The 15,677-nt window shown below is 38.1% G+C and overlaps 1 protein-coding gene across 1 annotated transcript; it reads right to left on the bottom strand.

The window, feature by feature from the left end:
* Positions 1–279: 279 nt before the first annotated feature.
* Positions 280–15,211, bottom strand: LOC307168818 (desmoglein-2.1; the record flags this gene model as incomplete). Its single annotated transcript, XM_079889078.1, has 14 exons — positions 280–1,202; positions 2,164–2,475; positions 2,576–2,694; positions 2,788–3,027; positions 3,131–3,352; positions 3,621–3,763; positions 4,044–4,699; positions 5,281–5,466; positions 5,577–5,711; positions 5,797–5,966; positions 8,142–8,280; positions 8,391–8,549; positions 14,028–14,135; positions 15,155–15,211. 14 exons carry the CDS (start codon positions 15,209–15,211, stop codon positions 324–326), a joined length of 3,525 nt encoding a protein of 1,174 aa, XP_079745204.1. The 3' UTR covers positions 280–323.
* Between the last annotated feature and the right edge of the window lie 466 nt (positions 15,212–15,677).

The raw sequence follows: 15,677 nt of genomic DNA, 5'->3' as shown, positions 1-15,677 counted from the left end.
ATTTTCAAGTTGTGCTTGTAAAGCTTGTTCTCATTTTACATGCATGACTATCAATTTTCTCTGAGGGAGAAGCAGCATTTTGCTTCAGGGTTAAATGTCACTTGATCTAAGTGATCTAATCTATCTATCTATCTATCTATCTATCTATCTATCTATCTATCTATCTATCTATCTATCTATCTATCTATCTATCTATCTATCTATCTTTGTGAAATCTGGCAAAATATTTATAGCCACAGCACTATACTCCAACTTGACCAATTTTTCTCGAATGGGGCTTAATTTTGGACTCTGTCATAGATGCTTGTCTTATTGGATGTCCCTTATATCTGTTTAGATGACGCAGTATCTTTTAGTTTGGCCTCCACTACTTTAGTACCTAGCGGCTCAGATGGTGTTTTCTTTTTATGTTTTTTGGCCAGTGCTGGAACATCAGCAAGCAACAATGGTGGTCTTCTGGTTTCCCTTTGCACTGCTTTCTCGTGAAAATGGGTCTCCATCAGCAGTACACCTCCAGGCGCTCCGATGGGAGATGAGACGGGGCTAAATCCCAGCACTGCCTCATGTTCCTGTACTTCCGTTTGCAACTGAATCGGCTGATGAGCAGCTACAGGGGCTTCATTTATCACATACATTGCCTGTTGTCCTTGGCTCAGAGTCGCCTGTGAAACGTTTCTGCCTTGGAGTATCAAACCTTCCGTCCCATGGTTGCCATCTATTACATACAAACCCTGAGTGGGACTCTCAACAAAAACTGTGTTTGGCATTTGCTGCTCCACCAGGTAGAATACAGGCTGCTGTTGCACGAATAGTGTCTGGCTTGCTTTGGCACTTGGAAGCATGGCTGATTTATTAACCGTCTCAACTCTGGTAACAGAGCTTTGTTGTACCTGTTGTGGAGGTTGAGTCTTTTTGGTAACCTGGATGGTGCTAGTGCTGACAGTGCTCTCGCTTTTGTAGCTGGTTTCATCCGATTTGACTACTTGCTCAGTTTTGGGAGGGGGTAGGCAAGGCTTTGGAGGATGGCATATATCCGCTAATGTAAGGAACTTTGACCCCAGATTGTTAAGGAACTCCAGGTCATCGTCAGACTCAAGGAGGCTGCAACATCCAACAGAGCCAGCAGGGGTGCCTTGACCCTCGTACTTGTAATCCAGAAGACCGTCTATTGGGGCAGGTTTCGCTGCAGCACAGCTTGCTTTCTGCAATAAAGAAAAGAAAATTCTGGCATCATTTATTTACCCATATGTCATTCCAAACACAAAAAGTGAATGTTTTAAGAATATCTTGGCCACTCTTTTCAATATAATATAAGTAAATGAGGCTGGGGTTGTCAAACTGCAAAAAGATTGCAAAAGCGCTATCAAATTGTTGCAAAAATGGTTAAAATAACTTATATTCCAAGTTTTTCAAAGTCACACGACAGATTTGTGTGATGAATGTAGATAACCTTCCGAGCCAAATGCTGCCATGAAATCACTGATTCAGTGAGTTGACTTAAAACCAACTAAGAATGAATCATTCCGACTTGCTTGGTCAATTGGGTCAACTGATTAATTGAAAAGGTTTAACTCAAAAGTATGCTTCGGTCATGAATCGGACTGTGGCAAGCAGGACTGTAAGAACGGGGTGAGGTCGGTGGAGCGATTGATAATCCGCACCGTTTTTGAGTTTCTCATGGAGGAGCTTCGGAAGCATAAAAGGAGGAGCGACCAGAGAGGACCAGACCTGGACTATTGCTTTACTTTCGTTTTGTGTTTGTTTATTTTGTGATGAAAGTTGTGTGTTTGATCGTTCGCCGGTTCCTGCCTCCTTCTTCCCTTATCAACAAACTCTGTTACACGGACATTGCTACTTCATTCATAAACATGCCAAGAAGAGCTAGGACGGATGTCAAGATGCTAAGTAAATAATAATGCATGGAATATAGTCATATGGACCCTTTTTATGATACGTTTATGGTGTATGATTTGCCATTTTGAAGCTTGACAGCCCTAGTCCTCATTCACTTTCATTATGTTAAAAAAATTTGCCAAGGTATTCTTTAAAAACATTCACTTATTTTCCACAGAATAGTCATACAAACGCTATGCAGCGAAATCATGATCACAATTGTTATTACATTAATTTAAATTTGAATAATAAGATGCTACATCCTCATACCTGAGAGAAGTATTCATTCAGGAATTCATCTCCCACTGCCATATCTGCATAAATGTCCTGTTTTTCATGTACGAATGATGCAGAATAGAGATCACTGTTGCGCTGGTTGGCCTTTGAAAGGGTGTTTTTCCGGTACCGAAACCTGCTTTCAGTTTCTGTAAGCCCATCGTTTATTTCATGGTTGAACTTTCTGCTGTCATTAGCAACACTAGCTTGAAAGGCCATTGTGGATACAGTGTTGGAAACCTTGACATCCTGGAACAGTTGTTTTTGATCTATTGTAGTAACAGGGCTGCTGAGAAGAGGAACCTCCTATATACAAAATCATGTCCACATGTTGTAAACTGTGTTTTATGATATAAACTCAAGTTCTAATTTTACATTTGCATCTGAGTTAATTGCCTTTTCTTACCTTGTCCTCCCCTATGCCTTCAGTGTGATATGAAATAAGATGTTCTTTAGCGTCAAAGGGCAACTCTGTGAACTTGCTCACAGTCCCACACTGACAGAAGATCAGTAAGAAAGGTACCACTGAAAATGCAAGCAACACAGAGTTTGTATTATAATCTCTATAAGGATGACAAGCTGTACAAATGTGTTGCGCACAGTCCACGGATAACTCACACAGGAGCAAAGCCGCGCCGCTGAGGAAAAAGCCAATGGCTGGTGCTCCTATTTTCAACGGGAAGCCACGTTGTGCGGCTAGCCTCGGCCCACATGAGCCCTTTTTCTCACAGGTGCACACTTCTACCTCAAACTTTTGGCTGTCTGGACAGGACAGACCCTGAGCATCAGTGATCTTCACTGTCAGCTCATAGATGCCTCGCCACAAAGCCTCCTGTGCATGAAAGCTCACAGTTGTTCCTACAAATAAGAGATAATTACACTCAGGTATAACTCGTATAAACTGCATTCGAGTTTGTCTAGTCTAGAGTGTTTTAAGTAACTAAACCTGCTTTGTCTTTACCGTTTATAGGCACCATCTGCCATTTTCCCACACTCTCCTCTTCTATCAGAACAAACTGGTAAGGTGCACCATTTGGATCAGCGTCCTCATCGAAAGCCGTGACATTTATCACTTTATTATTGTCGCAAGTTTGATGATAGGTGCTGGTCAGTGTGGGGCAGTGGTCATTTGAGTCCTCCACCTTTAATGCTATTGTCCCAGTAGCTGTCTTAGATGGCACATCTAAAAATGTTGAAAGAAAAATACCCATTTAACAGCCTTCAGTATTACAAACCCACCCATTCTGGACTTGCAGTCCGAACACTTTCCGACATTCTTTCGAAAGTAGTTTAACAGGTTCTGCTTTTTTGAACATAAATACTTGGCTTTCTGACAAGGTTGGAGGTCAAAATCATTTCAGAATTTTTTTTTCGACCTCAGTAGGCTAACCCTTATCCTAACTCTTTGAAAAAATATCCTATGCAAATAACCTATGAAAAAAGATGCTTGCCTTGAGTCATGCAGATAATCTTTGCAAAGTAGGTTCCATTTACCAAGAACTTTGATTCTCGATCAGGAACCTTCGTCAGTTTAATCTCAGCAGTTTCCTCATCAATGGTTAACCAGTTATCGGGATCATGACCTTTAGCATACCTGGGTATTCAATTAATGATCAAAACAATGACATGAACATAGTGGATCAAATATTATTAGGCCCCCATATAAACAACGATACTGCTTTTGATAATATGCATCAATAATAACAATGATAGAAATCGATAATATATATCATTATTTACAAATCTAATCAATGACTATAATTCAATATTAAAAAGTAATATCAAAGCATTACTATAATTAATATTAATATAACAACTAGCTGTACACTTTATAATACAATTCATTACTTTGTGAACTTGGTATCAAAGCTCACCTCACATTTTCAGCTGGTTCTCCAGTGTCACCATCCAAAGCAGCGAAGGTGCCCAGCACTATTGGGAAATCTTCATTTTCTGGATCTTCTGACACTGGGAAGTCTTTTAAAGAAGGTGAGAAGCTAGGGCCATCAGGTAGGTTGTTTACACTGATCTTAACTGGGTAACCTTTCCCAGCTGGTTTTTTATCAGGCTCAGATCCAGGTTTGCCAGAAGGTTTAGTGCCAGGTTTTGCTCCTGGTTTAGATCCAGGCTTGACACCAGGTGAGGGGCCAGGTTTGGCTCCAGGCTTACCATCAGGTTTAAGTCCAGTATTACCACCTGCATCCACTCCGACGTCCACGCCAGCACCCAGACCCAATCCAGAATCCAGTCCAGCATCTACATCCAATCCAGCACCCAAATCCACTCCTGCATCCAGTCCTGCATCCAGTCCAGCACCTACTCCCACATCTAACCCTACTCCTAACCCCACTCCCAATCCTGTTCCCATCCCGGCCCCTGCACCTGCTCCTGCTCCCATTCCCGCTCCAGGTCCTACTCCATCCCTGTCCAGATTAACGTCCAGCTCTAAAGCACTTCCGTTTATAAAAGGAGCAACATTTGATATAACCAAGCTGAGGTCCAATTCTTTGATCTTTTCAAAATCAACAGGCTTCAGATGTAGACATGGACAAGAAAAAAGGATATAAATATGATATGTCTCAACGCTGATGACATACAAGAAAAATAACAATCTTTTTAAAATCTAGTTTAAAATGTATGTGCCAAGTTCTTAAAAAACTTGAAAATGGTTTTGAAAAACAAATTTGAAGAAAAGGTTCAATTTAATGACTCTGAAAATTACGTGGTATAACCATCAAGAAAATGTAATAACATATTTTCCTTAGATATGTGATGGTAACTTTTTTAAGATATATATATATAGATATAGATAAAGATATAGATATAGATATAGATATATAGATTTTTCTTTATTATGATATCAGGACAGTTGTTCCACCCTGACACGTTTTAACTTCATAATAAAATCATAATAATACCATAATAATAATAATAATGAAATAATTAAAAACATTATTAGAAGAGGTGTATTGAACTAATGTATGAATTGCATTTGTAATGTATTTTTCAATGAATTAAGAGCTAGCACAAAACAAAACAAACGAGTGTCAAGTCATTGACCCCTCAACAAATCATATAGCCTAATATGAAAAGTAAAGAAAAATCATTTACCTTGACAAGTTTTAGAATTCCCTCATTCGTTTTAGGGTCTGTTTCAATAGTGAAGAGATCGTCTTCATTTCCTTTATGAATATCAAACACTGCCAGCCAGTTATCAGTGAATTCCAGATCTTTGTCCAGGGCTTTAATTCTCATGACAACCACATCAGTCAGACCTTCATCAACACTGCCTGAATACTAACAGAGGAAAGACACTGACTGATACTATAGCACAAAAAAACAAAAAAAACATTTATGTGCCATTCTGGCTTTCACAGCTTGCAGGCAAGGTTATTTTAAGATCTTACATGTTCTTTCTCAAGAGTGGGAACATTGTCGTTTATGTCCAAAATATGAATTTGCACAGTGCCTGTTCCTGTGTTGCCAGATGGAGCTCCATTCATATCAACTCCCTGAACTATTAAAGTATATGTGTTGTGTCTCTGTAAAAGAGAATTGGCCAAAAACCTCAATTTAAATGATCATGCAGTTTCAATGTTATGCAGTGCCAGTTTTCATATCAGTTACCTCTCGATCCAGGGTTTTCTCCTTCACATAGACTTTCCCGGTTGCTTTATCAATGGAGAACATATATTTGGATTCCGCTGGTGTTTGATTTATTATACTGTATGCTATCTTGGAATTGATAGTGCCTGGCTCGTCCGCATCAGTAGCTGTTATCTGCATGACAGGTGTTCCTGTAGTTTTATAAGATCGTTGACAAAAAAAGTGTCATTTATGTTGACAAAAAAAGTGTCATTTATGTTAAGTATTTAGGGGAGTGTATGATAATGTTAAAACTAGGGCTGGGTATTGACACAAATTTCACAATTCGATTCAATTTCGATTCACAAGCTTGCAATTCGATTCGATTACGATTCGATTCGATTCAATATCGATTATTTTGGATATCAGGTACAATACATTGCAAATTTTCTCAAGGAAAACAAATCTCTTAACTATTATTGTAACTGGGAGTCAGTTGTAGCCTATAGGCTTCATTAGCCAACTATAATATTGAAGGTAAAAATTTATTGTATACAAACACTTAAAAATACACTTTTATTTATTTTTATAATAATAAAGTTATATGAAATTATATAAAAATTTAAATGGTGGCTGTCATAAAAAACTTTCCAGATTTATTCAAACATGCATTAAATATTGAAGAACATTAAACATTATAATGAATGTAATATGGTGCATATATTTAACAAAATGCTCCTCTCTAGAGTAAATTTTTCTAGCTGACTAACGAGTTTATGGTCACTGGATGGATATATGGTTTTTCTGAGGTAAATGTGACGTTACATGACATTGTTTACTAACGTCTTTCCACGGTTGAAACAGTGATTGAGCGATTCCATGTGACATGATACGGACTTCGATAAGTTGTACTCTTATCTTTTAACACACTTTCAGATGCTCATTCATGTTTATTTCGCGCTGTAACTGGTATTATTAAAGGGATACTCCACTTTTTTCGGAAATATACTCATTTTACAACTCCCCCAGAGTTAAACAGTTGAGTTTTACCGTTTTAGAATCCATTCAGCCGAACTCCGGTTCTGACGGTACCACTTTTAGCATAGCTTAGCATAGTTCATTGATTCTGATGAGTCCAATAGCATTTCTTTCAAAATGACCAAAGAGTTTCAATATTTTTCCTATTTAAAACTTGACTCCTCTGTAGTTAAACCGTGTACTAAGATCGACGGAAAATGAAAAGTTGCGATTTTCTAAGCCTATATGGCTAGGAACTACTCTCATTCCGGCGTAATAATCAAGGAACTTTGCTGCCGTACCATGGGTGCAGCAGGCGTAATGATATGACGCAGCGCCTGAAAATAGTTCTAATAGGTTAGACAAACTTAGTCCCGGTCACGTTGGAAGAAGTTACCGAGCTGGGGACTATTTTCAGGCGCTGCGTCATATCATTACGCCTGCTGCACCCATGGTACGGCAGCAAAGTTCCTTGATTATTACGCCGGAATGAGAGTAGTTCCTAGCCATATAGGCTTAGAAAATCGCAACTTTTCATTTTCCGTCGATCTTAGTACACGGTTTAACTACAGAGGAGTCAAGTTTTAAATAGGAAAAATATTGAAACTCTTTGGTCATTTTGAAAGAAATGCTATTGGACTCATCAGAATCAATGAACTATGCTAAGCTATGCTAAAAGTGGTACCGTCAGAACCGGAGTTTGGCTGAATGGATTCTAAAACGGTAAAACTCAACTGTTTAACTCTGGGGGAGTTGTAAAATGAGTATATTTCCGAAAAAAGTGGAGTATCCCTTTAAGGCGGAAGAGAAGATCACGTGCGCTCCGCGCTGCTTCTCTTGAGCTGAGCTGCGCCAGAGCAATCTCACGCCACAGCGCCAAAACGGTAATTATGTTTTTGAATTTCGTAAGAAAATGGACGTAATGTGAAATCTGAGACTTTGTTTCATATCAATAATAACAAAGCACAAAGATGATTGCGATTTATTAGATTGGATGCCCGCAACAATGTTCCACTCATTAATCAACTGAAAACAGGATGACTAATCGATTCTTGGGATTTAAGAATCGATATCGTTTCGTAAAAATGAGAATCGATTAAAATCGAGAAATCGATATTTTTTTGCCCAGCCCTAGTTAAAACACAATGAGACTCGCTTAAAAAAAGTTATTATTGAAGCAGTAACCTATAAACATCATCAAAACGTGTGCTATTTTAGGCTAACCTATGTATCAAATATTATGTTTTTAATTTATAACCTTTTAGCCTGTAGAACAGAGAAAGCTGTGTGTAGTTAAGAAAGTTGGAAAACTGCTACAGTTGATTAGGAAAAAAGTAAGAATGATGTGGTAAGAAATTAACACAACCCACCAATCTTGCTGCTTTCCTTCACAGATCCCCTTTGTAATTTGAATATGGGTGTGTTATCATTCTTATCCTCAACTTTAATCTTCAGCTCAATGTTTTCTTCAGCTATTGATCCGTTACGAAATCTTGCTATGCCAGTCAGCTATATAAGAGAAATAAAAAGAAAATATGTTTTTTAAGGACTCATATTGCAGTCATTATGTCAATCATCATTCATCATCATGAATTACCCAAACCTGGGGCACAACTCACATTGTATAAGGATGTTTTCTCTCTGTCCAGCAGACCGGTGACCCTAACAAAGCCATTCTCAGGATTGATTACAAACAAATTATATGGTGGCTTGTCAGCACCATGACCTGTTAGTCCATATTCCACCATCTGCCAGTTAATATCTTTATCAGACCGGATCTAAAAAAAAGAAAAAGATCAAGATCGTGAATACTGAGTATTAAAATGTGTGACTGTAAAAATGGTCACATTAGCAAAAATCAAAATTTTATTTATTAAAAACCAATATTGCTGTATTTATTAAAAAATATTTATTTTTGCACATCTTTTTAAAAAAAGTATTATTCATGTGTCCTCATAACCTTTAATCAAAATAACTTCCCCTCCCTCTTGCAGCGTCATCTCTTCTCTGATGATGTGTTTAATGGCGCGAGGGAAGGACAACCTGAAACTAGTGGTGCGTTTAACTCCAATTTTTAGCCCTATTCGGATGGAACTAGTTTAACGTGGAGTGGTGGGGTAAAGTAATTATTTCCAGAGCTTCTCAGTGATTTTAGTCCCGTCCGAATGTGCCATCTCAGTAGGCCTAATCATTACGGACAATGTCAGTATAAAATTACACCGACTTTTACCTTCTGTAAAAAGGTCCGGAAAAATGGCCTCATGTAATACTAATCCCATGCGAATAGACCCGCTGTATGTCAATATTCCATCATTTCCTGTTTAAAAGTTTTTCTTTTTTCTAGTATGGAGGCGCTTGAAAAAGCATTCAGTTAGACGCTGGGACAAATCTGTGGCAAAACTGTGTTTTGCACATGCCATTCAGATCAAAGAGAAGGTCGAAAGCACGTATAGGCTATTAGAGGCAAGAAACTTCTTTTTGCGTTAAGTGCCTATTACCAACATAATCCAATCTGAATTTTATTAAAACATTGTTCGACCGCACCTAACTGTTTTATAAATATAGGTTATTTGTGTTTACGCACAGGATGTAAGCACGTAATATGCACATGAAGACAGGGTGATGCCGGTGCATAAATCGAGTTACCCCTCCCACTTCTGCTAGTTTTACTGAGATATCTTAATTGTCCCGTGCCAATTGGCCATTAATATTACATACATCCTGTGGTAAAATTATATTACTCCATCTACCCTTGTTAAACTAATGCCGTCCGAATCGGGCTTATGCACTCAAACTTCCATGCCACCGTGCCGACCACCATTTTGGAGTGCGTTTAACTTCGTCAAGTGGATGAATGAAGTAGACCCTCATTTTGATCGAGGGAGCAAGTCTACTGAATATGTACAGTTCAGGCAGATCTGACCGTAATGCAACATGATTGTGACATCACAGCGGATCACGCTTTATTTACCGCATTTTATTAGTAGCCTTAAGCTGACTGTTTTGTACACAGTAATAGTTTATTGTATTGTTATCATTTTCGTTAGTAGATTTTTAATATTTTATATTTGATATAAATATATACATATTTAATAGGCTATTGTTTATATAAAAACAGCACAAGCATACATGCAGGCCTATGCATAAAACAAAAAAACAACACTATAAAACAATACAGCTTCATATCAGATTCCAATTGATCAGGGCAAGTGTTCCATTTAAACACTGTAAGGATTAAGTCAAGTCAAGTCATCTTCATTTATATAGCGCTTTTAACAATGTAGGTTGTTTCAAAGCAGCTTTACAGAGATAAACGTATAATTTAAGGTAATAGAGATTGTTTTGGCTTTATAGTGGTTCTTTAATGAAGTTATTTTCCAGCTAAAGTTAGTTTTGATTGACTCGCTTCCGTCGCAACGATTTGTTATTAAATTAGGGGCCGCTAAGATGACACCGTTCTCTCTACACAGACTTTAAAGGGGACATATCATGCTAAATGCACTTTTTTAGCCCTTAAATGCATTTTGTTGTATATTTGGAGTGTTTAGAAGTACAGAAAAGATGAAATTATTCTCTTCAGGTGCTTCGTTGATATCTTTATATTCTGTTTTGGTCATATTTTTCAACCTGTTCCGATTTTTCTGTTATCTATGACGTTTTGTGATCTATCACGTCACAGTATTTGCAGCGGAACTGCCAAATAAGGACATTGACTTCCGGCCCAACACTTCGAGCGATCCGCCATTATTATTTCTCGCTGCAATTTTGTAGTCCAAGCTAAAGGATGCAGAAGTTACGAGAGGGTAAGTTAAAATGATCGGTTGTTGGATGTAGTAACCCACACGCTTCATTACACCGTCTAATGTAGATGAACTGCCGCGCTTGTGGCGCATGTTTAACTGAAAGAACGAGCAGAGAGAGAGAGAGACCCGGTCTCGCGCGCGCTCGCACTCTCTCTCGGAGCCCGGCGAAAGTGTAAACAAGACATCACCGTCTCCAAACTAGACGCTGTCTTGCTCTCTCTCCCTCGCACATATTAATCAAAATAAATCGACACGGTGGTAAAAGGTCGGAAGACCAAAGTTTCATGTGTAAATACAGTAACACACCATTGCGATACATCCATATGAAGACGTTGTTCTGCAGGTTCGTCGTCTTCATTTTCATTTCGCTCCGGCTCCGACTCTGGCTCGAACATCTAAGGCTGGCTGGACAAGTCTTCCGTTGTTGACATTTTGTTAATAACGTGTGAATAAAAAGTTTCTGTGCCGCTAGATAATCCTATCTCTGCTATCAGACTACAAAAATGGCCGAACGGGGTGGAGTTGAACCTCTGCAACCTGGAGAGGGGGCGGGGTATGAAGTGTCTCAATTGTATTTAAAGAGACCGCACCAAAACGAGTTGCTCTCAGAAGCACCTTAGAAAAGGGGTAAAAAAGGGGCCCGTGGAGCTATAATAATGAGGAATTCAGACCCAAGCATTGCAGTTCCGCTTTATATAGACCACAAATGTATGATTTATATGTAAAAAGGAACAATTTAAAAGCATGATATGTCTCCTTTAAACGCGAACCTGTTACACCAGTAGTGGGCACTCGTGAAATGACATACATCCGTGTGAATGAGACGGAGGGAAGTTAGCGAAGGAAGGGCATAAAAAATTGAACTCAAACGCAGCCCCATTATGTTCCACTTGAAGTGGCGCTGCGCAGACCGATCAATGTATGACATCAAAGTACCGTCTGAGATGGTCTTATTATTGGAAGATGAGGGTCCTTGGCTCGATCTGGTCGGATCTGGGCCGACAATATGTTGCTGTCTGGGTTGATAACCAATCACATTACAGCCTTGACTTCGAATTTTGTAGGCTACATAGTTGTTTGACAGTCAATCACTGTTTGCAGATAGCATAGAAATGAAAGAGAAGTCCCCTATAGTACTGAATCATGTCGTGCAATTGTCCGTGACTTATCTTATATATATTAAAAAATGTCCCTGTGCAAACTCTAAAAACAGATAAATCCAAAAGTAATGTTTAATGGGCTGAAGCCTCTCCTCTATTGAAATCCATTAAAAAACTGGCTCTTGTCTTCTTCCCTGTGTACCTCGGCGTTAGCTAGCATTGCGCTTTTCGAACACATCTACTCACTGGAGATCACAGCAATAGCAAACCACAATCAATTCCCGATTGACAAAATCAAGTCCCGCACAACATTTCTTCTTGTTTTGAGAAGTTTCACTCAGAAGACAGGGAGGAAAAGACTGCAATACCATTTCATGCTCTGCAGATATATGTATACATGCAGGTCCATTGATAAAGAAAGGACATTTGGTTTGCAATATCATGCAACAAATTTTCCTAATGAGAACAAAGTATCTTAAATGCATTGATCTGGCCATCAAGCTTTAAAGCTACACTGTGTGATGTTTACCCCCATCTAGCAGTGAAATTGTATATGACTACCCAGTGAAAATTAGTTTCTGTTCCTCTCAATTCCGAGAGCGTTTTAACTCCTACGGTGGCCGTATTATTCCAAGATTAACATGGCTTCCAGTTATCACTTCGTCCATGACAATAATAAACAATATGTCTAAAATGAATAAAACTACAGGACAGATGTCAGGAGGTAAACGTCACCCTTGGAATCGGCTATCCCAGCATAATCAGATTAGGCTAATGTTACAATGTGTACAAAGTAAAAGCAATTAAAAATAACTAAAATTTACAGTGTCCTTTTTTTATATAGCTTAAAAAATTGCACCTTTAAAACTATTCATTACCTGTGATCTGTCGCAGCACAGATTTATGTTACAAGGTAAACAATACTTTTTCCCCATTGACGCGAGGATGAAGTTATACTAGAGGTCGTTCCGTTATGCACAACCATGCTATGGTTAGACAAGCAACTATAAAACTTCGAATTTACACAAATGAATTACAACAGGCTGAATTACCTGTCGAGAAGAAAGCAGGCAACCTCGGCGTCCGTTTTAAAATCTTTTCTCCTCATGAGCTCTTTCCATCTGGGAAGAGTTACTCCAATATTGACTATGGTCTTGCTGATTTGTCTGTCGCGTTGACGTTTTAATTCTCTCTTTCAAATGTGAGTACGCACGCACGCACGCACGCACACACACACACACACACACACCACACTATCTTTCAAATCTGCCGGCACTCGCGAGCTCGCGGGTAATCTCCCCCTCGCATTCGTCACGGTGTCACTGAGTGAAAAACGCAAAAGGCGAAGCTTGAATTTACAGGCATGTCCCTCTTTGGCTAATGTAGTTTCAAGATGGAGGGGCAACATGGCGACCGGCATACGAACCCCTCACCCGTATGTACTTTCAATGGCAGATTATAAACTTAAGAGAATACTTTATTACTTGAAAGAAGTAAATATACATTAATGAGCACATATATTTTTGAAAGAACTAAGTGTTTTTTGCTAAGAATCAACTAAGAAAGTTACACAGTGTAGCTTTAAGCAATGATAGGCTACTGTAACAATTCAGTAGCAAAGCTCACACACACAATTATCTCTACAATGGTTATTTTTAAATTATTATCTTTTAACAGAACATTTATATTTAATGCACTAATTACCAACAACAGAACTTAATTATATTTATAACTATTAAAAACGTTTAGTGCCTAAACCTTACATAGGTACCTCAATAATTATTACTAATAAATAAATAGTTGTTTATTAAAATTACAAAATGAAATTTGTTTGTAGCGTAATGTATAGATATAAATAATAAGCTACAAGTCATAGAGTAAACAGTACCGTAGGTTTGTGTCATATGTGATTCCTTTGTAGAGCCGCACATTGCATAATGCATACAATCTCAAAATCTAATTTTGTTGGTGACATGCAACAGTTTTTATCAAGCAAAACGCCTTACGCAGCTTCGACCAACAACATCAACAAGAATGGAGTTCTGTGAAACCGGGGGTTTATGTTCTGGCGACGGCCCTGTATGAATGCACTTTTAATTCAAGTGTATGCAAATATAAAAAAATATAACTAAAATATATATATTTTTTTAAATGCTTTCAGCTTTTGTTTTACTGGGACTCTACTGAGTGGTATGTAGGGCAGCTTGAAACAGCTTGAAAGCTTTAAGAACCAGTAGAACCAGATCTCAAACACCACCCAATGCAAGCAAAATATGACTTTGGGTTGTGTACAGAAAAAAAAAAGAAGAATAAAATAATGTATAATAATGAAAAAATAATGTCAAATACTTACTTTTGCCACATACTCCTCTTTTGTGTAGTCAACATTCTCATACAGTCTTGTTGGTGGAAGAATCCACTCTCGTTTCCTTCGATTAGATCTGCTGTTGGCTCTTGATGCCTAAAAAATTTGATATTTTTTTCAGAGTGTATGACATTAAGTACATATCCAATGCACTGACATTACTTTGTTTACCATACATTCAGTATTATTTATTTTTTACATAAATGAAAAATGTATTATTTATCTGCACTAGACTAAAACTGTCTGGTCATTAAGTATAAAGAATAACTACCTCTAATCCCACTATTCAAGTGAAGATCTTTGGGAAATTTTCTTTATACATTTTAGTGACTTTCATCACAAATCATGTCAATTTGATCTATTTCAAATGTGTATGGTTGGCAACTAATGTTAATAAAAATAGATCCAAATGCTATTTTCAAGTGTGTGAATACTAACAACAATGTATTATGGACTATTGGAGCACTAGTGTGCATTCTGTGAAAGCATTGATCTTTCTCTCCAGGTTTGTAAATGCTTTTTGTGAATTATTTATTACTGGCCAGCATGGCAATATATATATAAACACACACATACACATATGTACTGTAAATCTGTCCTCTTTACAGTAAACTGAACTAGTACACATACTTGCTGAGGTGACAGCAATGCCTCTCACTTTTTGTCTATCGTAAGAATCTGCTGCTGTAGCAAAGAGTGCAAGTTTAAACTTGAGACTATGCTCCCCACAGGCATTTTTTTATATTAACCGTGATAAGTGGTAGTTACCTCTCGCTGCCAGTGGATAAGATGACATTGGAATATATTAATATCAAGGAATATATTAATATATGACTTGTCTTTTAAGAACTGATCAGACAAAATCTATCCATTTAACAAGGTATAATCTCATACAAAAGCTTTGAAAAAAAAAAATATATTATATTTTTTTTTTTTGTGGAAACAGTTTCATGTTTCATGCTAAGATAATGCACATTTAAAACCAAAGAACATTATCTGCAAAAATTACATTTGTTTAAATGAGTAAAAAAAAAAAAAAAAGCGTATTCAATGCATTTTTTGAGCATATTCAATGTATTTGATGCCAAAACACCTGTTGGTTCAGTGTCACTCACCACAATCCTGCATAGCAGCAGGACCAAACATATTCGTCCAAGCCAAATGGGAGACATGACAGCCGTAGATCAGATGTAAGTGGACTGTCCTTGTTTCTTGTATCTTCTCCAGTCCTTCTTCTCTTTCAGACCTGAGCTGTTGATCAGTTATGCTTGTGTAGATGATTTGGGGAGGGGGGAGGGGGAGGGGGGAGGGGGGAGGGGGGGGGGGCATGGGGGGTTGGGCAGGTTACTGATCACTTTTTGGGTGGGGCATCTGAAACAGAACTTTCTCTTGTACACACCCAAGCGTGAGAGTTTTCTGATGTGGAGGAGCCCCCTACAACCTCTCTCTCTCATCCACTCTTCACGTTTATTCACATTGTGTATGAAAGAAGATAATTCAATGTAAAAAGATACAGTGACTATGAGATACAGTGCTGAATGTGAGGTTGTGCATTGACAGCAAGATATCAAACCAAATGTTTCTAAGTTTTTCTGAGTAATTTTTACTATGACTTTTAAGCAAGGTGATTTTTTTGTG

The sequence above is a fragment of the Squalius cephalus genome, assembly GCF_949319135.1.
Source record: "Squalius cephalus genome assembly, chromosome: 12".
In the NCBI taxonomy this organism is placed as follows: Eukaryota; Metazoa; Chordata; class Actinopteri; order Cypriniformes; family Leuciscidae; genus Squalius; species Squalius cephalus.
This window is presented reverse-complemented; position numbering and strand designations above follow the sequence as displayed.